Consider the following 25,902-nt stretch of genomic DNA (forward strand, 5'->3'; position numbering starts at 1 on the left):
TTATACAGAGGGGGAAACACTGTAATGATAAAAACTACTGAATGATTGAAAATACTGCAATGATAAAGATATTACACTGATAAAAGTACTGTAATGGTGAGAGTACTGAAATGACAGGAAAGTACTGCAATGATAGAAAATACTGCAATGATAAAAATACTGTAATGGTAAAAGTACTGCAATGATAAAATATACTGCAATGATAAAAGTACTATAATGGTAGAAGTACTGCAACGATGGAAAAATACTGCAATGATGAAGTATTGTAATAGTAAAAGTACCGCAATGATAGGAAATACCGTAATTATAAAAGTACTGTAATGATAAAAGTACTGTAATAGTGAACATCCTGCAGTGGTAGAAATACTACAGTGATAGAAGTATTGTAATAAGAATACTGTAATGGTAAACAAAATACATCATTGGTCGATGTTTAAGTACACCCTTGGCTGAAAGTAAAGTAGTAGTGTATATTGCATTCTAGGACTGCACAATTGCACTAATGCCCTCCTGTTTGTAGGCCTGACCCAATGTTCTTGTTAAAAAGCCTGACAGCAGTCGGCAGGAAGGAGCGGCGAAATCTCTCTTTGGTACAGCGAGGGTGTAAAAGTCTGTCACTGAAGGAGCTGTAGAGTGTTCTCAGAGTGTCATTGAATGGGTGGGCTGGTTTGTCCAGCATTGATGACAGTTTTGCCGTCATCCTTCTGCCCCCCACTGAGTCCACAGAGTCCAGGGAGCAGCCCAGGACAGAGCTGGCCCTCCTCACCAGTTTGTCCAGTCTCTTTTTGTCTCGGCCCGAGATGCCTCCTGCCCAGGAGACCACTCCATAGAAGATGACTGATGAAACCACCGAGTCATAGAAGTTCCTGAGGAGTGTTCCCCGAACGCCAAAGGACCTCAGCCTCCTGAGTAGGAAGAGTCTGCTCTGACCCTTCCTATAGAGAGCGTCTGTGTTGTCGCTCCAGTCCAGTTTATTGTTCAGATGAACACCCAGGTACTTGTAAGTTGAGACCCTCTCAACGTCTGTTCCCTGGATATTCACTGGTGCAGGTGGAGAGTGCCGACGCTTGCGGAAATCCACCACCAGCTCTTTGGATTTCCCAGCGTTGATTTGGAGGCGGTTCTGCTGACACCAGTCCACGAACCCCTGCGTAACCCCTCTGTACTCCCGATCGTCATCGTCAGTGATGAGGCCGACAATCGCAGAGTCATCAGAGAACTTCTGCAGGTGACAGGTTGTGGAATTGTATTTGTAGTCCGAGGTGTAGAGGGTGAACAGGAAGGGAGCCAGCACAGTTCCCTGCGGCGCTCCCGTGCTGCAGAGGAGCACGTCAGACACACAGTCCTGTGTTCTCACGTACTGTGGCCGGTTTGTGAGGTAGTTGTGAATCCATGTGATGAGGTGGTGGGCCACTCCCGCCTGCTCCAGCTTGTCTCCCAATAAGGCGGGCTGGATGGTGTTGAAAGCACTTGAGAAATCAAAGAACATGATCCTCACCGTGCCCCCCGCCTTCTCCAGGTGGAAGAGTGAAGTGTGGAGCAGGTAGATGATGGCATCATCCACACTGATGCCAGGCTGGTATGCAAACTGGAGTGGGTCCATTGAGGAGCTGACCAGGGGGCGCAGATGGACGAGGACCAGTCTCTCCAGGGTCTTCATCAGATGAGACGTCAGCGCCACTGGTCTGAAGTTGTTGAGCTCCTTCGGATGGGGTGTCTTTGGAACCGGAACCAGGCAGGATGTTTTCCACAGCTGGGGGACTCTGCCCAGCTTCAAGCTCAGGTTGAACATGTGCTGGACGATTCCACACAGCTGGTCTGCGCAGGATTTGAGGAGCTGGGAGCTGATCCCATCTGGGCCTGCCGCCTTCCTCGCCTTCATCTTCCTCAGCTGGTTCTTCACCTGAGATGTTGTGAGGAACAAGGCTGAGCAGGAGGAAGTGGTGGTTGTCTGATAAGGCTGGGAACTGGAGCCTGTGGAGAGAGAGAGGGGCGAGAGAGGGGGAGAGAGGGTCTTGTTCGCAGTGGCAGGAGGGGTGGGTGGGGGCTGCGTCAGGGAAGCCTGAGCGGGGTCAGACATTTGATCAAACCTATTGAAAAATAGGTTCAACTCATTTGCCCACTGAAGCCCCCCCCCCTTCTGGGTCTTACCTGCTTGTCCGTGGCCTGAGATGGTCTTCAGGCCCCTCCAGACATCCCTGGCCTTGTTCCGCTGCAGTTGTTCTTCCATCCGCATCCTGTAGGACTTTTTCCCCTCTCGGATCCTCCTTCTCAGCTGACGCTGCACTCTCTTCAGCTCGTCCTTGTCGCCTGACACAAAAGCCCTCTTTTTCTCCTTCAGGAGAGCTTTAATGTCCGGTGTGATCCAGGGTTTGTTGTTGGAGAAACATCTTACAGTCCTGGTGGGAATGGTGTTCTCCATGCAGAAGTTAATATAGTCTGTAACTGTGTCTGTTAGACCATTAATGTCCTCACCGTGAGCTTCGCTGAATACCTCCCACACAGTTGTGTTGAAACAGTCCTTCAAGGCCTCCTCGGCTTCTCCGGACCATCGCTGAACTGTGCGTGTCACAGCTGGCTGCCTGCGGACGAGAGGTTTGTACACAGGCAGGAGAGCAACCAAGTTGTGGTCAGCTTTGCCCAGCGGGGGGAGGGGCAGTGACGTGTACGCCTCCTTGGTGTTGGCATAGAAGAGGTCCAATATTTTATTGTCTCTGGTTTGGCATGTTACATATTGTGTGAATGAAGGCAGAGAGGAGGAAGGAGAAGCATGATTGAAGTCACCAGAGATAAGGAACAAGGCATTTGGGTGCTGTGTTTGTAGCCTGCTCACAGCTGCATTCAGTACATCACAGGCTGTCTCACCGTTAGCAGAGGGAGGCACGTACGCTGCCACCGCGATCACATGACTGAACTCTCGCGGTAAATAGACCGGACGCATGCTAACAGCTATCATCTCAATGTCCCGACTGCAAAGTTGATCCTTAACAGTTATATGCCCAGGGTTACACCATCTATCATTAACAAACACAGCCAGCCCTCCCCCTTTTCTCTTACCGCTCTCCAGTGTCCTGTCCGCGCGTAGTATTTGGAAGCCGTCCAATTCCACGACGGCGTCCGGCGTTAGCTCTGTTAGCCACGACTCCGTGAACACCAGCAAGCTAGCCTCCCGGACAATCCTCTCGTGCCGGGTTAGCGCTGTTAGCTCGTCCATTTTGTTGGGGAGGGATCGAACATTCCCCATAATAACGGACGGGAGGACGGGGTGATAACGTCTCCTCCTTGCCTGGCGTTTAGCCCCCGCACGACATCCCCGTCTCTTCCTCCTCAGCTCGCGGGGAATATCGGGTCTCGCTCCGGGAGCCCACGCGGGGTTAGCACGGAGTGCTAACAGCTGATCTCTTGTGTACACGATCGATCCGTAGCTCCGAGTTTCGTCTCCGGACACGATCGCGCAAAAAACAGCCCCCAACAGTAGTAAAACCACCGCAAGTTGGATGTCCATTGCTGAGGTGAGGTAAAAATAAAATAAAAAAGGGTAAAGGGAAAAAACACACGAAAAAGGCTCAATAGTGAGCCACGCTGCTGTAAACAGGCAGCCACTCGCGCGGCGCCGGAACCGGAAGTGAATTGTTGAATCTCCCATTGGAAATGAATGGGTTTTTTGGGGGTGAATAAAGTGAAATTGTGAATTATGGGTAATAGCTGAAGTTGTGAAAAATACGAGCCTGAATGGCGTGAATTTTTGGAATAGAACAAAGTTTGAACGGTGAAAATCGGATGAAAACTGTGGAAGTAGTTAAGCGCAGAAAAAAGGCGAGGAAGAAAATAGAATATATAATAATAATAAAGTTAAAGGTGTAGAATAACATATGTGTGAAGGCCTTCGCCTTCACACAATAAAGTCGAAAAGTGTAGAATTACATATGTGTGAAGGCCTCCGCCTTCACACAAATATCCTCTAGCTATCGTGATACCAGACTGGTTTTGGGGGATACTAGACCACCTCAGCTGTCCACCAAAAGTGGTCGCATCAAAATCTGATTTGGCATTTCAAAATAAAAGTTGAATGGAATCTGCACATTTTGTTGTCGCCACAATTGGTTTAAAAAAAATATTTGCTCTAGATTCCTCTAGAATTGGTCTGGTGTTACAATGGCTAAAGGATAATATTTAATATATTTTTAAACTCAGGCCTGATGACAGTGAAATAAGCATATTTCAGGTGACTTTCATTTTAAAATAGAACATAATAACTGGACATGGTGGTAGAAATCACATGCTCTCCAGGCTTCGACGGCACTTTTGTATGCTGAGAACAAACTCTTTGGAAAAGGACCATCATCCAATGTCATGTGTGCCAACGTCAGCGTGCGAAAGTAGGAGAGCAAATTATATCTGACCTTCCCACTGATCATGTCACACCAGAGCTGCCTCCTTTGACACGTGTCGGGATGGACTACTTCGGGCCCATCGAAGTGAAGAAAGGACCTGGTACTGTGAAAAGATACGTGTTCTTATTCATATGTCTGGCCTGCCGAGCCATCCACCTAGAGGTGGCTCACTCCTTAAATACAGACTCTTGTATTCATGTGCTTCGACAATTTATTTGCCATAGAGGCCAAGTAAAGGAGATCAGGTCAGTCAATGGCACCAACTTGGCAGGCCCTGCTCGTGAATGTTTGGAATGATTGCTCCCCCTAAGTGTTATTAATGGTATGGCAGGCTAACGGATTGTTCACTGATTGACGTGCACGTATCAGGTGTGTTTAAATGGATGTCTAACTGAGAAATCTGCTTTGTTTTTTTGCTATGCACATAGACGGGGCGATCATATAGTTTTTCAACCACTTAAAATTACCTACGGCCACACTGACACAACGCTCATTTCACTTGAACCCTGACAGTCATCTTTCAAGCATATTCATTCCGAATTGTGAATACTTGTTTGGAATTTGTTGGATCACAATAAACATTCATTGGAAATTTCTGCCAACCGATTACTGGAAAGTGCGTCTGAAAACTTTTTTAACCCCGAATTGGACGGCTTGAGTTTGGACATGGAAAGCCAAAACACTTTTATTTTGAAATTGCACATCAGAATGGGATGGGACTTGTTTTGGGTGACATGGGATGTTGTAGTGTCCTCCAGAACTCGTCTGGTATCAACATGGCTAAAGGATATATATATATATATATATATATATATATATATATATATATATTAATTCAGACCTGATGACAGTGAAATTATCATATTTCAGGAGACTTGCATTTTAAAATGCAACATCCGATTTGGATGGTACTTCCTTTGGTGGACAGCTCGAGGGGGTCGATTCTCATTCACGACTGGACTGGTGTTGCAAAGTCAATTGGATTAGTTTGAATAAAAACAAATTATACTTGCAGACTTATGCCCAAATTTCGCATGCTCTTCATTTTCAATGGATCTCAAGAGTCAAATCAATCACTCTACATTCTCTCAGAAGTCGACTAGCGATGCGATTACACACACCACCTTTAATATTATTTCTAACCCGACCAATTGAATTCCGGTTCAGCGTCATGGTGAGTTTTATTCTGGAGGGGGTTTTCAATGCTCGTCTGCGACCTATTACCGTAATGCCTAATATGAAAGCAACGAGAAGGAATTATTGGCGACTGGCTTTACTTTCTCTTCTCGAGATGAGGCAGGCTTGACCGCAGTGTTCCACACTAATCAGCAGCTCATGCTTAAAATGCTTCCACTCACAACTGCGGAGAAAGTGGTACTGCCCTGCATCTGGACGCTTGAGGAATAGAAGAGCACGTTATAGTTGTTTATATTGTGTAATTTTCCTCTTTCTTTCCCTCGCGAGGCAGTCCATTATTTCCCATCTTTGTGGTACTTGATGCACTGTCGGACTATGTCCCAAGTCGGAGCGCCTAGTGTGCACTGTGAATTTCCGAACGGCAAAGTTCAGCTACACACTTAATATTCGAACGGTCGGAGTGAACCTGTGCGTTCTCTGAGGTATTTCCGAACGTACCCCTAGGGTAGATAAGACACGACACTTTTCAGTTGCGTCCCAACGTTGACCCTAAGCTAGGAGGGGCAAAGTCGTCAGCCACAGAGAGAGAGACAGAGAGAGAGAGATGTAAACTGTATTCTCAAGATCAACAAAATAGTATAACTCATGAAATCTGTTGACATATGAGCAATTTAAAATTTGTTTTCAACATCAATGCATCGCCTATGACGGCCAAGTAGACCTTGTCATCATGGCCGCCACATAGGCACATCGTTTAGCCAGGATGCTACGTGTGCTGGAGTGGTGTTTATATCTGCGGCAGTCTCGACCAAGAGATTTCCGGGACGTTTCTAACAACCTTTACAACGGGAAATACTGGTTCGAACCGAGACGTTATTGGACTCTTATACAGTTAAGCACCGCACAACATCGTTACAGGTAAGCATTAGATACAGTTATTATTTACACTTCCACACGTTACAGGTAAGGTTTAACTTGCTATAGAGATTTGGCTGGCAACCTGTTCAGGGTGTCCCCCGCCTCATGCCCGAAGATAGCTGGGATAGGCTCCAGACCCCCCGCGACCCTTGTGAGGAGAAGCGGGGATCGATGAGTTTTGCTAACGCCGTCATTATTTACACTGAAGTTTTAGAGGAAGGTATTCTTTGCTCACCTTGTTTGACGTGACTGTATGCCACGTATTTCCGCTGTATAGACTCACAGCCTGGTTGATTACTTCTGCTCTGTTAATTTCTGAGCAAGACTGCCTTCTCCACAAGAATATTGTCTTATAACCAGGGTTGCGCATAACAATTGGGTTGTTCTTGTGCTCATTTTTGGTACAATCTAAACGATTTAATGTAAAGCTCGTCATCAAAGTTCCGGTGCACATCTGCCCACTTCAACATTGAAAATAAATAATCGACACATAATTTCGGGTTTTATGCGTACTAAGTTTTTTTTTCCTGCCCATAGACGTTCACTATAGAGAAAACGCCTCAAAGTGGTTTACTGTTAAAAAACAACGACCAATTGCCACCAAAATTGACGTGCAACTCTCCTATGCTCACATGTACGAAAATATAAAAACAATCTCCCCAATATTTTGGATTTTTGGGGCATTTCATTCCTTAACATGAAAAGATGAATAAACTAGATGTCACAATATTGAAACGATCGCACCAATATTTTGTATTTTATGGATATGAACATCTTAATCGGTGCTGCACACATGGGATTTTGCCTAGGTCTGAAAGATTGTGGGAAATATTCTAATTGCACTGCCTATACGTCTCTTAATTCCATTAAATATATGTAAACATGGACTGCACTTCCTAAGGGGACACTTGATTGATCGACTTTGTGCCGCGGATACCTGTTCCCACACATGCCGTTGAATACGTTTGCGTCCGCCACCGCTTGCAGCCAATTCATGAAGCTGTCAGCTAGGGCTGCACGATATTGAAAAAAACTGACATTCCGATTTGGGGGGGTTGCGATCTATATTGCAATATCAATTGTTTGGGACTAATTTGGTTAACTCACCATGATGTCATTGTATTCATATATTATAATTTAAGACAGACTAAGGGGGTTCATCTGTGAATGATCATTGCTGTATATAAAAGGGATCGCGGAGGCCACAGATTATTTATTTAACATTGTATTTCACACTTAAATGTTAACAGCAGCAAAATATTAAACATATTTCACACCAAAAAAATAAATAAAAGCGCAGGTGCACTAGGCCGTCATTTAAAAAATGGAAGGAAAAAAAACCTGAAGCAGAAACATCTGGCTTAGTGGTTGAGTGGTTGTTTCCCAACCAAAAGGTTGTGGGTCCATTCCATTGTGACCATGTCTAAGTATCCTTGAGCAAAATACTTAACCCCCAGTTACTCCTGATGGTATGTCATCAGTAGGTAGATAGTAGGTAGATACAATACATCCAACCATCCTTCCATTATCTATACCGCTTCTCCTCACTAGGGTCGCAGGGGGCGCTGGAGCCTATCCCAGCTATCTTCGGGCAGTAGGCGGGTTACACCCTGAATTGGTTGCCAGCCAATCGCAGGGCACACAGAGATGAACAACCATCCGCGCTCACACTCATACCTAGGGGCAATTTAGAGTGTTCAATCGGCCTGCCATGTATGTTTTTGGAATGTGGGAGGAAACCGAAGTACCCGGAGGAAACCCACGCAGGCACGGGGAGAACATGCAAACTCCACACAGGATGGCCGGGATTGAACCCACGACTGATGCTGTCTCTCACTGTGAGGCAATCGTGCTAACCAGTCAGCCACCATGCCGCCAGATATAATGCAATACTTTGTTTATATAACGCATTTTACAACAGTTGGAGCTGTAACAAAGCACTTTCCATATGGAGGTATTAGTGTGAAGCGCCTTGAGTACTGTAGGTCGTTGTAAACAAATTAGAACAAAAATATTAAAAATAAAAGAGCAAGTGCAATATTCCCCAGCAAAGTTGTAAATATCTTAAAAAAAAATACTATATATGACAAATTATAATATGAGCAGCTGTACTCTACCCGCACCGTTTTGATTCACAAAATTACCTGCCTTTCTGACAGATTATTAAAGTCAAAGTAGAACTGAGAACAATTCCCTTCTCAGTCTCACAGGATTCTGTCTAAGAATACCAGTTTATCCACCATTGCTTGTGACAAGAATGTTGGGAAGTGACAATGTTCTCACTTGTACTAAAAAGCCTCTCCAATGGGGAGCTTGCAGCAGGAATGCATAGATACCTGTAGGCAAGCTTGGCGACTCGTGGAAAGTTTACTTGGTAGGTTTTCCAACATACAAGTGCATCCTCATCTTTGTCTATGTAAGGTGTTCGCAGATAGTTGTTAAACTCTGCCTCCACAGACTCCCTTGGGGTCAGAGAGGAGGCACCTGTTGCTTCAGATCTACTCAGTAATGACTTGAATAAACTTCCAAAGGACTTTTTGGCTTTCTTTACCTGAGGCGGGTCAGCAGCTATGGGATCCTCTTCAGTGCTGCAGCTAGATGTCTCCTGGGCAATCAGCTCTGTGGTCAGTCTGACCTTGATTAGAGTCTTTTTGTCGGTAGAGAACTCGTACAGTAAACGAATAAAGCATTGATGATTTTGCCAGGCCTTTTATGTGTGCAAAGTTTCATGAGTTTTCGTGCTTATTTAGACCGTCAAAATTTTCTTTTCTTGGCAAACTGTGCGTCGACAAGCCCACAGTTTTTCGTAAAAAATCACAAATTTTATATTTTGACATCAATACTATGAGGTAGATCTTTTTAACCTGTTAGGAGAAAAACATCAAATAATTAACTATTTACTTCCTTTAGCCAGTAGGTGGTACTGCCACCACAATGAAAAAGAGGTTTCTATTTGTCTTCGGGCCTGTACTATTATCAAATGTGAGAAATCTTCACGAAAAATTATTGTGTATTTAAAGTTAGAGCAGCTTTTGTCATAGCCACGACAAACTTTAAATGAAATAAAAATGGCAGACTTCCTGTGCAATTTAGCATATGGCTCCAAGAGGCTTTTTTTGTAGGTCTTGGCCTTGTTGTATTGTATTTTATTGTACATACTCCATCAAATTTTTGAAGAGCAATGTGAAACATCCGGGGTTGCTGCTTTTAAAATTTCTAGGGAGCGCTAGCAATGTGATTTTTGGCAGGCATTTTAGATCTAGTCTTTGTCTTTCTGGCGAAAATGAAGTATTGAATGAAAAATTAGTTTTCGTCACATTTAGGCATTCCGATCCCCGTTTGTTTGAGTCTAGTTTTAGTCACCAGAAACAGAAAATGCTTTTAGTCTATTTTAGTTGACGGAAATTCCCCAAAAAGGTTTTGGTCTAGTTTTCGTGAATTTAGTCGACGTAAACTCAAAAAGGTTTTTGTCCTTTTTAGTTAAAAATTTGCATATTTTAATTAATTAACGGGCTGAATTTTACTGCCTGCAGTACATTCAGTCGCCACTATGGGCACCACATTGTTTTTTTTCTTTATTCAGTTTAAAAGGCTTAAACAGACGTAAAAACCTGTGAAAATCAGTCATTAGTTGGAAGCCTGCTACATATCGACAATTTGAGTTTGTTTTTGAATCTCAGAGGTTCCAAATTTTTATTCAAGCACACACACAGTACACCATGTAGTTTTATGAAGTGAACATTATTTGTTTAAATCAACATGGGAATTGTGAATACAGTAAGTATTCCCACCGACATACCTCTGTCAAACGTAAATTCCCTCACCCGGAAAAAACGTATGCATTAAATTTTATACTACTATATTACATTAACGATCGATTCCTCACAAAGAAAATTCAGATATTTGGAACCCGGAAGCCATAGCGAAGCCTGCAGGAACGCAAACTCAAGCAGTTCCTGCCATGATCGGATCCAAAATGGCGACATGTAAATGACGTCTTTGGCAGGCGTTTTACTGAAATTTCAAAAGATTTAAAATCTATTCATTTACATTTATGTCTGTAGATTAGGGCTGCACGATTATGGAAAAAAAAATAATTACGATTTTTCAGACCAGTATTGCGATTGCGTTTTGATTTTTGTTTTTTTTTGTATTTTACACGTTAAAATGCATTAAAATGCTACGATTGTCCGTCAGCTTAGTTTAAGTAATTTGATCAATCTTATAACAGTACAATTCACTAATGTCACAATTTGATTAAAAGCTGAAGGTGAATCTGCCAAGGTGTGAGCTTTGCCAATAAAAATAATACATTTGGGTTCAGGGTATGGTGAGATTATAATATACTAAAGTTGCATATCCAGAATAATATCACAGAATAGACAATAACACACCTATTATTTATTTTTTGCCAGCATCATTAAAATCAAACAAGGCAACGCAAACCATAAATAACTTAATGTAAACAATCTTCAAGTATCAAGTGTAAACATTTAATCAGGTCAACAATGCACACTGGTATGCACTTATTCTAAGTAAACAAACCTACAAAATTTACAATTTCTTTCACAGTAGATGAACTGGATCAAATACTAATAAGATAATGATAATTCTTTTCTTACAGGCTTTTTAAAAAGTCGTTATTGAAACTATCCTAAATTGCAAACATTTTTGGAACAGGAACAAAAAAGTGCTTCTGCAAGATGAGAGGAAATCAGAATATAAAGTGTAAAACTCTTGGGTTTTTTGGGCCTAGAAAAGGCAGCATATCAGTCATTGCTGGTATCAGACATGCACGATCACTAGTTGCAATGTTGCCATTAGTGCTGAAAAGACGCTCTGAGAGGGAGCTTGTCACTCGTATTGCGCATCTACTTCCGAGATAGTTTTCCGATGCATAACGCGAATGTTACTTTCATAACGCAAATGCAACTGTTAGCTTAGCACGTGAATGACCGCTCGTTGTTGCCTCCCCTTCATCTGTATATTTCGAACCTGTTTGACAGGCTTCACATACAAATTGTGGTGGTGTTTTAAATGTTGAAATATGTATATATCTGGCGTTTCTATTTTTTTTTTTTTTATGTGGTTAATTTTTGTCAAATCCGCCGTACGTCAAAATAATAGACGTACCTTTAGCACGAGCTTCTCCCTCTCCTCCTCTAAATTGGCAGAAGTTACTTTCATTACTTCCACTTTGGTACATGCCCATCACAGGAAAAACCCAAGGTGCACGTAGAGTGTGTTATTGTCGCGCCGAGCTGACTGCAGGCACCGGAACACAGACTAACGAATGTTAGCCAACAACACAAATTGGCCAGCGCCATTATGACCTGAGAATCGACAATTTTGGTTGGCTAATTCATCTATTGGGGGAAAGAGAAAAAAATACAAAACAGCACTGTCTTGCGATTAGATAATTGCACTTCGTCAAACCTCAGTGTTGATTAGATTTCGATTTATCGTGCAGTCCTACTGTAGATCATGGCATCCAAACAAAGAAGAACGGTTATCAACGTGGAAGAGAGTCAAATGCATCCAATTAAGCGAAGTGGGATACAAAGTTAAAAAACAAGGGATCGATTCTGGCTCAGTATGATTCCGGCAGTTTACCTGCTCAGAGGAAATTGCTTGCGGCTTGACAGACCAAGTACAGCAGCGTAAATTAACATGTCCTGGAATACTTTAACTGTTGACGTGCTAAAAACTTCCTGGTAACTGGACCGGTAATTAGTGAGAAGGATAGATCAATAGCGCTATCTATGGGCATAGAGGATTTCAAAGCGGCCTGCGGCTGGCTTCAAAAGTTCATTGCATGACATCAGCTGCGCAATGCCATCTTGTGTGGTGAGGGAGGGAAGAAAAAGCTTAAAAAAAAAAAGCTGTATTTTATTAACATAATTTACGTTCATACAGGTGTTGCGAGCATTGTGACAAGCTTGTGTGTTACGTGTGGGTGTGCGTGCATGTGCGAAGAAGAGTGCAGTGGCAGCACACTTTACACATGTACCGTAGTCGTTTCCTACATAAGGAAATTCTGTTATACGGAAAGAGTGGACAATGCAAATACGAGAATGCTCTAATATGTCATAAGAAAATGAACTATGGTGAAAAGGGGAGAAAAGAACAAGACTACAATAGTGAAATAAAAGCAATCAAAAATAGAGGCTCTTGGCGCGCGCGAGTCTTAACTTTTTCAAAAGGTCGACCTGTGGCTCCATGTCTAACTTCACCCCCTTTTAAAATCAATTCTAATCACCAATTTTGTTTTGTACCCTGATAATTTGCACTCACTCATTCTCCTTGGGATGGATAAGATGTGAGGAGGTTGTCCTGATTCAAGCCTTGTAGTCGAGCTGACCAAGTGGTGGAAACAGAAGGTCTCAGGAACAGTTGTAGGTAAAAAGGAAAAATGAAAAACGCAGAGAAAAATGAAAAAGTGGACTGGCATCACACGTTCATACGTTCGGGAGCGCTGCACTAGGCTGCTTGACGTCTTGGCCCCAGTGGTGGAGGAGCACTGGACAGCGTGAACAGCGCTTGCTGTGGCCAACAGTTTCGTTGGGCTCGGTAAGCGCGCCTTTAAATGCAGCTGGTGTCTTTTCATTCACAATACCGTGCTGAGACCAATGAGCACTTAACTCTGCTCATGGAAAGATTCTTGAAAAACAGCACATGAAAGAAAGGTCCCTGGCTGTGCACCCACGTGGTCGGGAGAGAAAAAGAGACCACATGGCACAAGTAGGCACCAAAAGAAGAGAGACCTCAAAAGAGAGAGAGGAAGTTGGTTCTTCCTTTATACTCTGCCTTGCTCAAGTCAGACCACTCCTGCAGGTTCATGTGAGCATGTGAGGTAGGGACTGGTATGCAAGGTTGGAGAGAAGGAGGAGTGAATGATCTATATAGGTTGGCAAGGCAGAGAGACAGAGATGGGAAGGATGTGCAGCAGGTTAGGATAATAAGGATAGGGATGGAAGTGTGTTGACAGATGCCAGTACTGTCATGGGAAGATGGAAAGAGTACTTTGAAGAGTTGATGAATGAGGAAAATAGAGAGAAAGAGAAGTCGAGGTGACTGCTGTGGACCAGGAAGTAGCAAAGATCTGTAAGGATGAAGTAAGAAGGGAATTGAAGAAGAGATGAAGAGTGGAAAGGCACTCGGCCCTGATGATATACCTGTGGAGGTTTGGAAGTGTCTTGGAGAGGGAGCAGTAGAATTTCTGACTGGGTTGTTCAACAGGATCTTAAATAGTGAGAAGAGGAATGGAGGAGAAGTGTGCTGGTGCCCATTTTTAAGAACAAGGGAGATGTGCAGAGTTGTGGCAATTACAGAGGAATAAAGCTGATGAGCCACATAATGAAGCTGTGGGGATGAGTGGTGGAAGCTAGACTGAGTGTAAATATGAACATCTGTATGTATGCAGCATGGTTTTATGCCAAAAAAAAGAGTACAACAGATGCAATATTCGCTTTGATGATGCTGATAGAGAAGTACAGAAAAGGTCAGAAGGAGCAGCATTGTGTCATTGTAGATCTGGGGAAAGCCTTTGACAGTGTGCCCATAGATGAATTGTGGTTTTGTATGAAGAAGTCTGGAGTAGCAGAGAAGTTTGTTCAAGTGGTGCAGGACATATATGAGGACTGTAAGACAGTGGTGAGGTGTGCTGTGGGTGTGACGGAGGAGTTCAAGGTGGAGGTGGGACTACATCAGGGATCAGCTCTGAGTCCCTTCTTGTTCCCTATATTAATGGACAGGATGACAGACGAGGTTAGACAGGAATCTCCATGGACTATGATGTTTGCAGATGACGTGATCTGTAGTGAGAGCAGGGAACAGATGGAGGAGAAGCTGGTGGCATGGAGGTTTGCCCTGGATAGGAGGGGAATGAAGATTAGCCGTAGCAAGATGGAGTATCTGTGTGTAAATGAGTGGGACCCAAGAGGAAGAGTGAGGTTACTGGCAGAAGAAACCAAGAAAATGGAGGAGTTTAAGTATTTAGGATCAACAGCTCAGAGCAATGGAGAGTGTGGAAAAGAAGTGAAGAAGCATGAGCAGTTGAGTTTCAACTAAAATGAAAGGAAAGATTTATAGAACTGTGGTGAGACCAGTGATGTTGTCGGGTCTGGAGACAGTGCCACTGAAGTAAAGTCAGGAGGCAGAGCTGGACGTGGCGGAGATGAAGATGCTGAGGTTCTCTTTGGGAGTGACCTAAGATGGATAGGATCAGGAATGAATACATCAGAGAGACAGCACATGTAAGGGGCGTTGGAGATAAAGTCAGAGAGGCCAGACTGAGATGGTTTGGACATGTCCAGAGAAGAGATAGTGAGCGTATTATCAGAAGGATGCTGACTTTTCAAGTGCCCTGCAAGAGGTCAAGAGGAAGACCAAAGAGGAGTATTTAGTTAGAGGACATGAAAGTAGTTGGGGTGAGAGCAGAGGATGCAGAGGACAGGGTTAGATGGAGGCAACTGACTCGTAGTGGCGACCCCTGAAGGGAAAAGACAAAAGGAAAAGAAAGAAACCAGTAGGTGGTGCTACCACAAAGATAAAAATAAGTACGAAGATGTAGGGCTGGGCGATAGGACCTCGAATCAATATCGCGATAAATTGAGCAATTTTACCCCGATAACGATAAATGCACGATAAATTCCGCCCGTGGACCAAAATCAAAATAAATGCAGGAAATGCATATTAACTGATTTTTTTTATTGACCAACTGGTACACATTACTTGCAATGAAAAATAAAAGTACAAAAATCATTTGTATAAACATTCCAAATAGCTTGCTTTGCATGACTTGAACAATGTCACAAAGAACAGGAGAAAAAGGGTACCTCTCGCAAAATCGTTTTCTGCAAATAGATTGCGCCAAGATGCTGTAATATGTGCAAAGCCGTAGATTTGTGTGGTCTCTTGTAAACAATATGAATAATGCCGAATAAAAAATGCTGAATAAAATAAAAAAAATGTCAATGCAAGCCAAATAAACAAGTGTGCATCATCAGGAAAATGTGCCGTCTCAAGTACTTTGGTGTGCAGTCGCCACTTGTCGTCAATGTCATGCATGGTCAGGCTCAAACAGTAAATGTTGCAACTCAACCATCGGATGTGGATGCAAAATGCTTGACATGTCTAAGCTCCCGTAGTACGGTTTGCGACAAATATTTTCGGACATCTTGTCGGCTACTTTCATGAACGTTTAAATCCTGTGCGTGCCACTGGAACTAGAGGAGCTAAATCTTTAGATATGTGCTAGGCTATCTCGTCCACCTCTGAGACATTCTCTCGTATGGTGTCGCCTCCGTTAATGGGCTGTTGTCACTTGTCGAACCTTGCTTCTCCCTTTGAACTTTCAGCACAGCATGGTTGTGTTGTGGGTGGTGAAAAAGAAAAGGTTGGACGCGCTGTTTTGGGTGCTTACGACACTCTTTGTCGTGTTCTTTTGCTCAAACACCGTCTTTATGGAACCCAGATGTCGAATTTCTTTTCAGGACAAGCACAACAGGAACAACTACAACTAACGTTACTTCGTCTTCAGCCGTGTCAGCCGCTTCTGGATTTGAATCGCCAACTACGACCGCGTCGTCTGTTTTCTTTCTTTATCAGATGGGTGTAGTCATGTGACTAGACGCGCTGTAGCCGTCTTACAGGGCCATGAACATTGAAGCAGACAGAAAAGACTTCTCTTTTTTCTTTTTCTTTTTTTAAACAGCGAATTTACCGACATGGGCAATATGATGTTGGTCATTGTAATAAATTTTGGTAACAGTAAATTTTCGGTGTATCGCCCAGCCCTACAAAGATGTCTTATGGTGTCTACTATTATCAAATGTGAGAAATCTTTACGAGAAATTATTGTGTAGTTCAAGTTAGGGCAGCTTTTGTTGTCAACGCCACGTCAATCTTTGAAGTGAATTCAAAATGTACCAACTCTGAGTGCAATTTCGTAAATGGTTCCAAGAGACTTGCTTTGGAGGTCTTGAGCATCAAATTTTTGAAGAGTTAGGTGAAACATGCATCCGGTCTGCTTCTTTATATATTTTTAGGGCCCGCTAGCGAGCCATTTTTTTTTAATTGCAGAAGAAACTAAGGAAATATTGATGAGTTTGCCAGGCCTGATTCGTCTGCAGTTTAATGAGTTTTCGTTCATTCATTCAACATCAGCGTTGTTTTATTGACAAACTATGCGAAGCCACGCCCGCAGCTTTTCACGAAAAATGACAAATTTCATATTTTGACATCGTGAAGGCCAAAACCAGGGGTGCTCACTCTTTTTCAGCGTGTGAGCTACTAATAAAATAAGGAAGTCCAAGTGATCTACTTACTTTATTTATATATTTATTTAAAAATAGAATTAGAATTCTTTGCAGTATTTATTGATGCATAACTGCAGGAAACCATATTGCACAATACAATGAATGCACATTTTCTGTCCTTACTTTACTGATGACTTGCATTGAATGGCATGAGTCAAGAATAGAACCCGGACAGAAGCCGCTCCTAGCGAACTTTGCACATGCCACCCAATGAACATTAGGCACGTTAAATGGGTACTCGGACGCAATGTTAACTCATGCTGCGGCTGCTGGTTGTGGTGGACGGCTCCTCCATCCCACGGGTTATTCTCCAGCACCTTCGCGCATTGCCTGCTTCCCCCTTTCCAGCCATTGCGAGACTCCCCGCCACGAAGCCCACCGCAAAACAAAAATCCTCCTCTCATTCTGCATTGAAATACTTGGCTTACATGTTCCCATATTATTATTCGTTTTAGAGTAGACGGAACAAAATGGAAACTGCTACTTTTGCTAGTTAGCGCCCTTGTATGTGCATGCGCGGTGAGGAATGCAACAGGTCTATGACTGGCTGCTCTGCATGCGCTCGACCGACACCCCCTTTGCGAGCTACGGTCAATCGCGATCGACGCAATGGGCAGCCCAGCAAATATGAGGTCGACCTTGTTAACATGCTTGGAGAAAAACATTAAAGAAAATAACTTTGTATTTGCTTTAACTAGTGGTGGCACTACCACTGCAATAAAAAATAAATTTGTAGATGTCTGCACGGCTGGACTATCATCAAATATGACAAATTTCAAGAAGATTGGATCATCTGAGTCATGTTACAGGAGCTTTTATTGCCACAGTGAAATTGTTGCTTGGCGTGAGCACAGATGGTTGTTCGTCTTTGTGTTCCCTGCGATTGGCTGGCAACCAGTTCAGGGTTCAGTTCAGTTTTGCCAACTTTGACAAAATGGACCTTATCCATAGTATACGTACAAATTAGTGTGTCCAAAACATGTATGCAGGTTGGATGGCCTAGTCTCCTAAATAACCCTGAAGGACACTTCTCACCACTTTGACCTTTGTGGCAGCCTTGTGTTCCCTCATCAAATACTGAGGAACTCAGCTCTTGGTTCCACTCATCTTGTTGTAATATTTTGGATTCTGTGGCTCTTTTAAAAATTATGCGGCCAAAAGTAAGACTGGAGCCACGATTTAATGAGAGAACTCATGCAGCTAAACAAGACTGATGCAAAGCCGAACGCAGGTGGAAAAAAGTCAGGCTGCAGGTCTCGTATCAAATCCTAAAAGCCTTCTGGCACAGTTACCAACGCAAGATGAAAATGTCCAAGAGGGAATACTTGTCCAGTTTCATTTAGGCAAATTGCACAGACTCGTCCCCTGAAATGTGCAATAGATTTTTGCATTTTTTTTTTAATGGACAAGTTTACTACAGCTAGGTTTCTTGTATCAAACGCTACATAAGAGCCCCCTGTCCACGTTCCTTGTTCCGCATTGTTGGATTCCTTTGAGACGATCTTGTCATTTTTGGAGGATGTCATTTGCCATATTAAGCCATCCGCCTCATCATATGACGCCGTCCCTCCTCATTTGTTTAAGGAAATTCACCCAAGTATTGGCGAATCGATTTTGGCCATTATCAACAGCAGTCTTGTGGTGTAGTCCCCCAACATTTTAAAGGTGCTGTGGTGCAACCTCTGCTCAAGAAACGTGGCCTTAATCAAGGTGTGCTGTCAAATTTTAGACCCATTTTCAGATTGCCTTTTATTTCTAAAATTCTGGAAAAGGTGGAGCACATACTGTTAAGATCTTTCTTGGAATAACACAATTTCATGGAGGTTTTCCAGTCAGGTTTCAAGAAAATGCATAGCAGAGTCAGCCCTGTTACAAGTTTTGAATTATATCCTCCTGGCAAACGACACTGGAGACTGTTTGTCTTGTCTTTTTAGATCTAACTGCAGCGTTTGACACGATGGACCACAGTATACTTCTGGCTCATTTACAGAACCAGGTGGGCATTATTGGTAGCGCTCTAGAGTGGTTTAGATTTGTTTTACTGGCAAGACCTTTTGTGTTCGCCTCAGTTACTGTGAGTCCTGCTCTGTCCCTCGGTTGTATGGTGCTTCACAAGGTTCTGTTTTGGGGCCCTTGCTGTTTTCGTTATACTTGCTGCCCGTAGGTTCCATCCTATGAAAACAAGGAAGTTCCTTCAATTGTTATGCAGATGACAGTCAGATCTATATCCCGCTGAGCAAAAAAGACACTTTTTTTCTTGAGACCACTCTTGTCCTGTCTAAAGGAAATCAAAACCTGGATGTCACTTAATTTCTTTCCTTCTACTTTCAACCCTGTTGACCTTGGCCCACTGGCATCTTATCTAAAGCCAACAGTCTCAAATTTAGAAACAGTAATCCATGCTTTCGTTCTATCTAAGATAAATTACTGTAATGCAATTTACTTTGGAGTCAGTGAGTCATCCCTCCAACTGGTGCAAAATACTGCAGCTTGTCTTTCGGAAGATGACTCACATAATCTTGGCCTCTCTTCACTGACTCCCAGTGCACTTTAGAGTTTGCCTTAAGATACTCCTCTTCGTCTTAAAATCCTTAAATGGCCTCACCCCAGCGTACCTCTCCGAGCTCCTCCACCCCTACACACCTGCCCGCTGCCTCTGATCTGCGGACCAAATGCTGCTGGAGGTGCAGAGGACTAATCGGAGCCTCAGGGGGAATAATCGGAGCCTCAGGGGGAATCGTGCCTTTTCTGTTGCCAGTCTGTCCCTATGGAATGACCTCCCATTGAATGTTAGGCAAGCCCCCTCTCTGTCGACTTTGAAAACTCGTTTGAAGACACATTTTTTATTCTTTAGCTTTAGACTCAACATGAGTCTGTCACTGTTTCTGCTATGCAACTTGAATTTATTGTTTGTCTTTCAATTTGTCTTCTTATTTCCTGCTAATTCATATTACACCATATGGAAAGTGCTTTGTTACAGCTCCAGCTGTTGTGAAATGCGCTGTATTAATAAAGTTGTATTGTATAGTATAATGTGTGTCTGCAGTTTAAAAATTTGTTGATGCAAAAATGCCTTGAAACTTTAGTTAATTTGGTCCCATAACAGTGCACGCATGGCATTGTCAGGTTAATTCCATTTTAGGGTGCGCTGAAATACATAATAAATCCAATTACCACCAAAATGTGCCATTTTTCAGGATTTTATTTACAGTATGTCCTTTTTAGTCAAACTATGGTATTGTTAAAGATAAACCATAGAGTCCTTGATAGAAAACTTACTATATTTTCACGACCAAAAGACCCGCTGTATCAAAGGGCGCAGCGTCAGTTGTGGGTGCTGTTTCTATATTTAACACATACACTGGGTGCACTGCACTATGAGGCGCATGCTAGCTGGCGCATGCTAGCTCACGGGTGCTAGCTAACGCATGCGAGCTCACGCATACAGTAGTGTTCACAGAATTTATTTGTCACAGTCAATTCTGTTTTGGAGAATATTTAGGACTTTAAAGTGAGCTTTATGGTTTTGAAAATCCAGTAGATTTTATCATCATTTCATTCGAATCACCTGATTCCTGATTCTCATCTGAGAAAGTGCTTAGTCTTCCAGTCACATGGAATAGTTTAAATGAGTCCTAAGAACATGACAAATGTCTTTACTCCTACCACTCAATGTCAACGCAATACCATCATTACCAGACCTACTTGATCCTTAAACCATAGGTCACTTTTTATGTTGTTAGGTTGGTGTTCGCTAACATTTTTTACTATCTAGGAAATGTTGCAGGTGGTCAGACAGTACCACTGTACTTTTTGTATTTAAGTGAGAAGAACTCTTTTGCCATGCGCACGTTAATACAGTATTAAAGCCAAGGTGCCACTGTCTTGCTAACTGTCTGGATACCTAGGATCATTGAAACCCCGTGTGTGTGTGTGTGTGTGTTGGGGTGCGTGCGTGCGTGTGTGTGTGTGTGCTGCGTGCGTGCGTGTGCGTGCGTGAGTGATTTTATGTGCGTACTTTGTACATGCATGTTTTTTGAACAGTAAAATGTGAAACACCGGACTCCAACCCAATCATGAGCCCCCCGCCTCCCTGTTGGATGTACTCTAGTGGAAAAACAGTCAGCGCCCCTAAACATCTGTTCCTAGTGAAGCGTTCTGTGCGAACCAACTGCCTGGTACTTTTATCTTTAATGCTCCCTATTTGTGCTGAACGATGTATCGTTTTGGGACCGAAATCGCAATCTTAGCCAACACGATTTGAAGATCGGCAAAGCTGCGGTTTGTACCCCACATTTATGCAGCAAATCATAATGATTAAAAGAAAAAAAAAAGAAAGTGTCGCGCAGTCGCCTCTAGTCTCTGAAGTAATTTCTTTCAGGTTCGATGTCAAACGTATATTAAATATTTATCATCTCATCAATAATATTTGCACCACAGAGTACTGAGTTTCGAGATCTACACTATAATCTAAAAATTATATTTTTAGTCAATTTAGCTTTGCTAAGGACAATGATTTTATTGACATAATCTGGCATCTATGCACAAAGAACATGTACATTAGTACAAAATGTAAAACATTTTGGGGTTTAAAAAATGCTTTTTCATATACACAAATACAAAAATACAAAATTATACTGGACGGAAAGTAATTTTTAAAAACTTGAGAAAAAACTTCCCCCTCACAAAACCTCTTAAGTGTTCTTGAATTAGTACAGTAACAGCTTTCATTTTTAATGGTATAATGGCATTTTCTGTATGCTTGTAAATGTCACTGTACATTGTAGGGTTGGGCGATATGACCTCAAATCAATATCGCGAGAAATTGAGCAATTTTACCTCGATAACGATAAATGCACGATAAATTCCCCCGTGGACTAAATTCAAAATAAATGCAGGAAATGCATATTGACAGTTTTTTTTATTGACCAACTGGTACACATTACTTTCAATGAAAAATAAAAGTACAAAAATCATTTGTATAAACATTCCAAATAGCTTGCTTTGCATGACTTGAACAATGTCACAAAGAAAAAGGGTACCTCTTGCAAAATCATTTTCTGCAAATAGATTGCGCCAAGATGCTGTCATGATGTAAATAATGCCAAATTAAAAAAATGCTAAATAAAATGAAAGAAAATGTCAATCGGGGAAAATGTGCCGTCTCGAGTACTCTGATGCGCAGTCGCCACTTGTCGTCTATGTAATGCACAGTCAGGCTCAATCAGGGATCCATGTTGCGACCCGACCACAAGTCGGCTGTAGATGCAAAATGCTTGACATGTCTAAGCTCTCGGCCCGATGTAGTCCATATCGGGAAATACAGCTTTCATGAAGCGTTTAAATCTTGTGCGCGCCACTGTAACTAGAGGAGCTAAATCTTTAGCTATATGCTAGGCTATCGCGTCCACCTCTGAGACATTTATGGTGTTGCCTCCATTAATGGGCTGGTGTCAATTGTCAAACCTTGCTTCTCACTTTGAACTTTCAGCACAGCATGGTTGTGTTGTGGGTGGTGAAAAAGCTTCTGGATTTGAATCGCCAGCTACGACCGCGACGTCTGTTTTCTTTCTCGATCAGACAGGTGGAGTCACGTGAATAGAGGCGCCGTAGTCGTCGTAAAGGGGCATGAACATTGCGGCAGACAGAAAAGGCGTTTCTTTATTTTTTAAACCGAATTTACCGTCATGGGCAAAATGATTTCGGTCATTGTAATAAATTTCGGTAACGGTAAATTTTCGGTTTATCGCCCAGCCCTAGTACATTGTGAAGAAATTGTGAATTTTGCACCAAAGCTTGAATAAAAAACAGAGAAAAAGTCGGCCAAAAAAAAAAAAATCCAAATCGTATTATCAGCCAGAAAAATTGCAATTAGTATTTTTTTCAGAAAATAGTTCAGCCCTTCTTGCTATGCTCATATTAACTACCAGAAGACAACATATTCTTAGTTGAACTATTTAATGGATGCCAGAAAGATTGAGACACAGCTGTGGAGCCTTCTCTGCAGGATTGCGGAAGAAGGTCCAACCCCCTGCCCCAGGATTCCTACTCTTGGCCACCCACCCACAAGGAGTGCGAGTCTGCCTGACCCACGTGACTATGTGTGATTCTATTGTTTTAAATGAAATCAACTAATTAGTGTGCCAAGGATGTCGTAAAGAAGAGAAACCAAGTGAAAGCAAGGTCAAAGAAAAGCAAGATAATGGCCTGGCTCAAGTCACCTATCCTACTCCAACACAGGACTCGCTCTTGCACTTAAACACTCATGCTTGTTGTATTAAGTCCGTTTTGTCTTTTTATCATCTGTGTTTTAACTGATTCGCTATTACAGACAATTGTTTAATGTTGTTTTGTTACCTAATATTTTCCGGCGTGTTACTTCCGCCTTCATCAGAGTGTCACTTCATCACGCCCCCTGCTGTCTGTTCACCCCTCCATGATGCTGCTCCAGGTGGTCGAGACCATGAAGGCTCCCTCGTCCCTGCTGATGGTCTTTGGGCCTCACTTGCGGATCTCAATGGCCTCCCTAATTCAGCGCTGATGTTTGTTTTCTTCAGTGCGAATGACTCTGCCCTTCTCACAGTCCATGATGTGGGTTTCCCTTTTGAAGTGGTTGGTGATGCTTGACTTGTGGATTAAGAAGGCCATTGAGATCCGCAAGCAACGCTCAAAGACCATCAACAGGAACAAGGGAGCCTTCATGCTCTCTACCACCTGGAGTAGCATCTTGGAGGGGTGAACGGACAGTGGGGGCGTGACTTGCCTGTCATCTCTGACAGGTAAGTCACACCCTCATGGAACATCATCTGATTAAGGCGCGTCACAGCTACACCAGTGACAGGTTGAAGTAACACGCAGAAAGAGGTAACAAAACAACCTAAAACATCATTGTCTGTTTTGAACGAATCAGTTTAAACATAGATAACACTCATAATTGTTGGACTTTTACATTTCAGTTTACTTCAAGTTGTTGTTTGTTAGGCCCTTTGGTTATGGCTCACGATTTAATAGAAGAGGAAGGCATTTTTTTTGACGAATTCAACAAACTACGAGCACTAGAACCAGATGTCACCCAAAAGACCTCAGAACTCAAGGAAGAGTGCAAAGAATTTGCCGACAGTAAGATGTATCCTTTATTCTTTATGCATGAAGGTTGATTAATTTAACTCACCTACTGACAACGCATGATTACTGTTCCATCTTTTCCAGAAATTGGACAGTTTCAGAAAAAAGTTGGCTGTCTAATTGAGCTTGTAGATCAGTTGGCAAAAGAGACAGAGGCAGAAAAGTTTCAGGTAAGGATGGATATTTTTTTCCCCCTTGATGAGTATCAACAAACAGATTCTGTCATTTTAGGCCATTGGAGCAAGAAACGTGCTGAAGTTAGTGGCAAAGCAAAGGGAGACACTACAGCAGCAGCTTCAAGCTCTCATTGCAGAGAAGAAGACACAACTTGAAAGGTAAATGACAATTAAAACCTCATGTTAGTACAAAATCACTAATTTTAGTAGTTCAAAGAGGTGACGATCCAAATAAAGCACGGATAAACAGACCCATTATGATAATTGCATTAAATGGATCATGTTTTCCCTTGCCTGGTCGTGGGTCACCGGGGCCCCCCTCTGGAGCCAGGCTGGGAAGTGGGGCTTGTTGGTAAGCGCCTGGTGGCTGGGCCTGCGCCCATGGGGCCTGGCCGGACTCAGCCCAGGAAGGCAATGTGGGTTCCCCTTCCCATGTGCTCCCCACCTCTGGAAGGGGCCAAAACGGTCAGATAAACTGTGAGCCGGGCGGCGGTAAGAGGCAGGGACCTTGACATTCCGATCCCCGGCTACAGAAATGAGCTCTTGGGACATAGAATGTAACATCTCTGGCAGGCAATGAGTCTGTGCAAGGCATAGAGGTTCCGACTAGATATAGTCGGGCTCACCTCCACACACAGGTTTGTGCTCTTATACCAGTCCTCCTGATAGGGGTTGGACACGCTTCCACTTTGGAGTTGCACAAGCTGAGAGGTACCAAGCAGGTGTGGGCATACACTTTGGCCTCTTGGCTTGGCACCTGTTCATTGGGGTTTGCTCCGGGGGATGAGAGGCTGGCCTCCCTCTGTAGTAGAGTGGGGGATGGGTCCTGTCTGTTGTTTGTGCCTGTGCACCAAACTTCAATTCAGAGTCCCCACACTTTTCTGGAGACCTTGGAGGGTGTGTTGGGTAACGCTCCCCCTGGGTACGCCCTCGTTCTGCTGGGGGACTTAAATGCTCACATGGAGAATGACAATGAGGCATGAAACACATTATTGGGTGTAGGCATGTTAAAACCTTCTGTGGCACTCATGAGTCAATGAGAGGTACCGGCGAATTTAATAAACGTAAGCAGATGTATATGCTCACTGTCGCTTAATCACACAATGTAGGCAAGTCACTAGTCAACACATTATGTACGGTCGCAAACAACCAAAACAAGGAACAAAGATATACATTTAACACCGAACATGCTACAATAATAATAGGATCCATGCATGCAACTCTAGCATTTCTTTATAAAGGCAGCGGAAGCAAAACTGAGTTTGGTTGTACTATTGAAATATTGAAATATTTAACAATGCACATTTTTTCTTCATCCACAAATCCATCAAAGTTCTCATCTTCTGTATTCGAAATGAACAATTGGGCAAGTTCTCCATCAAATGCGGTAGGTTCCCTCTCGTCATTGTCTGTGCGGCCCCTCAGATATGATGCCGGGTTTTGTAAAAACTCGAACACCAATGCAAGCAAACACATTAGCCCTTGCTTTCAAAATCCAGTCACAAATTGTGGCATAACCACCACTGCCCTGCCTTCCTTCCTAGTCAAACTGTGTTCTCCATCTGTCATCCATTGCTCCCACGCAGCACACAACTTAACTTTGAATGCCCTGTTTACTCTGATGTCCAGCGGTTGGTGTTCCTTTATCAAGTTTCCTGAAATGACTGCAGGCCCCAAGTGTATTTGCTTCACTTGTTTTTTTTTGTTTGTTTTAGCGGGAAATTAGCACACAAATTGAAAGCCAAATAATAGTTACCAGAAGAACAGCAGAACAGCAACAGTCTCATGTTGAGTTGAAAGCTCAAGAATGAAAATCTGTCTTCAATCGAGTTT

At 43.0% G+C, this 25,902-nt stretch overlaps 1 protein-coding gene across 7 annotated transcripts in view; it reads left to right on the top strand.

Moving 5' to 3' along the window:
- The first annotated feature begins 6,125 nt into the window (after positions 1-6,125).
- LOC148325150 (intraflagellar transport protein 20 homolog) overlaps positions 6,126-25,902 on the top strand; it is a 37,861-nt gene continuing 18,084 nt past the window's right edge. The window contains exons 1-5 of one of the 7 annotated variants that reach the window (XR_015846149.1): positions 6,126-6,449; positions 18,703-18,764; positions 23,750-23,887; positions 23,978-24,063; positions 24,125-24,228. Coding sequence is in view for 3 of the 7 variants with exons in the window: in XM_088311151.1 (XP_088167277.1) it covers positions 23,761-23,887; positions 23,978-24,063; positions 24,125-24,228 (317 nt within the window). In the remaining 4 variants the exon portion in view is untranslated. Of the gene's footprint in view, positions 6,450-18,702; positions 18,765-23,547; positions 23,633-23,724; positions 23,888-23,977; positions 24,064-24,124; positions 24,229-25,902 lie in introns of all 7 variants that reach the window. The other 6 variants (XR_015846150.1, XR_015846148.1, XR_015846147.1 and 3 more) reach the window with 6 other exon arrangements.

Source organism: Idiotropiscis lumnitzeri, chromosome 12 (genome assembly GCF_059441095.1).
Source record: "Idiotropiscis lumnitzeri isolate Australia: NSW breed Sydney's pygmy pipehorse chromosome 12, RoL_Ilum_1.0, whole genome shotgun sequence".
NCBI classification, from domain to species: Eukaryota; Metazoa; Chordata; class Actinopteri; order Syngnathiformes; family Syngnathidae; genus Idiotropiscis; species Idiotropiscis lumnitzeri.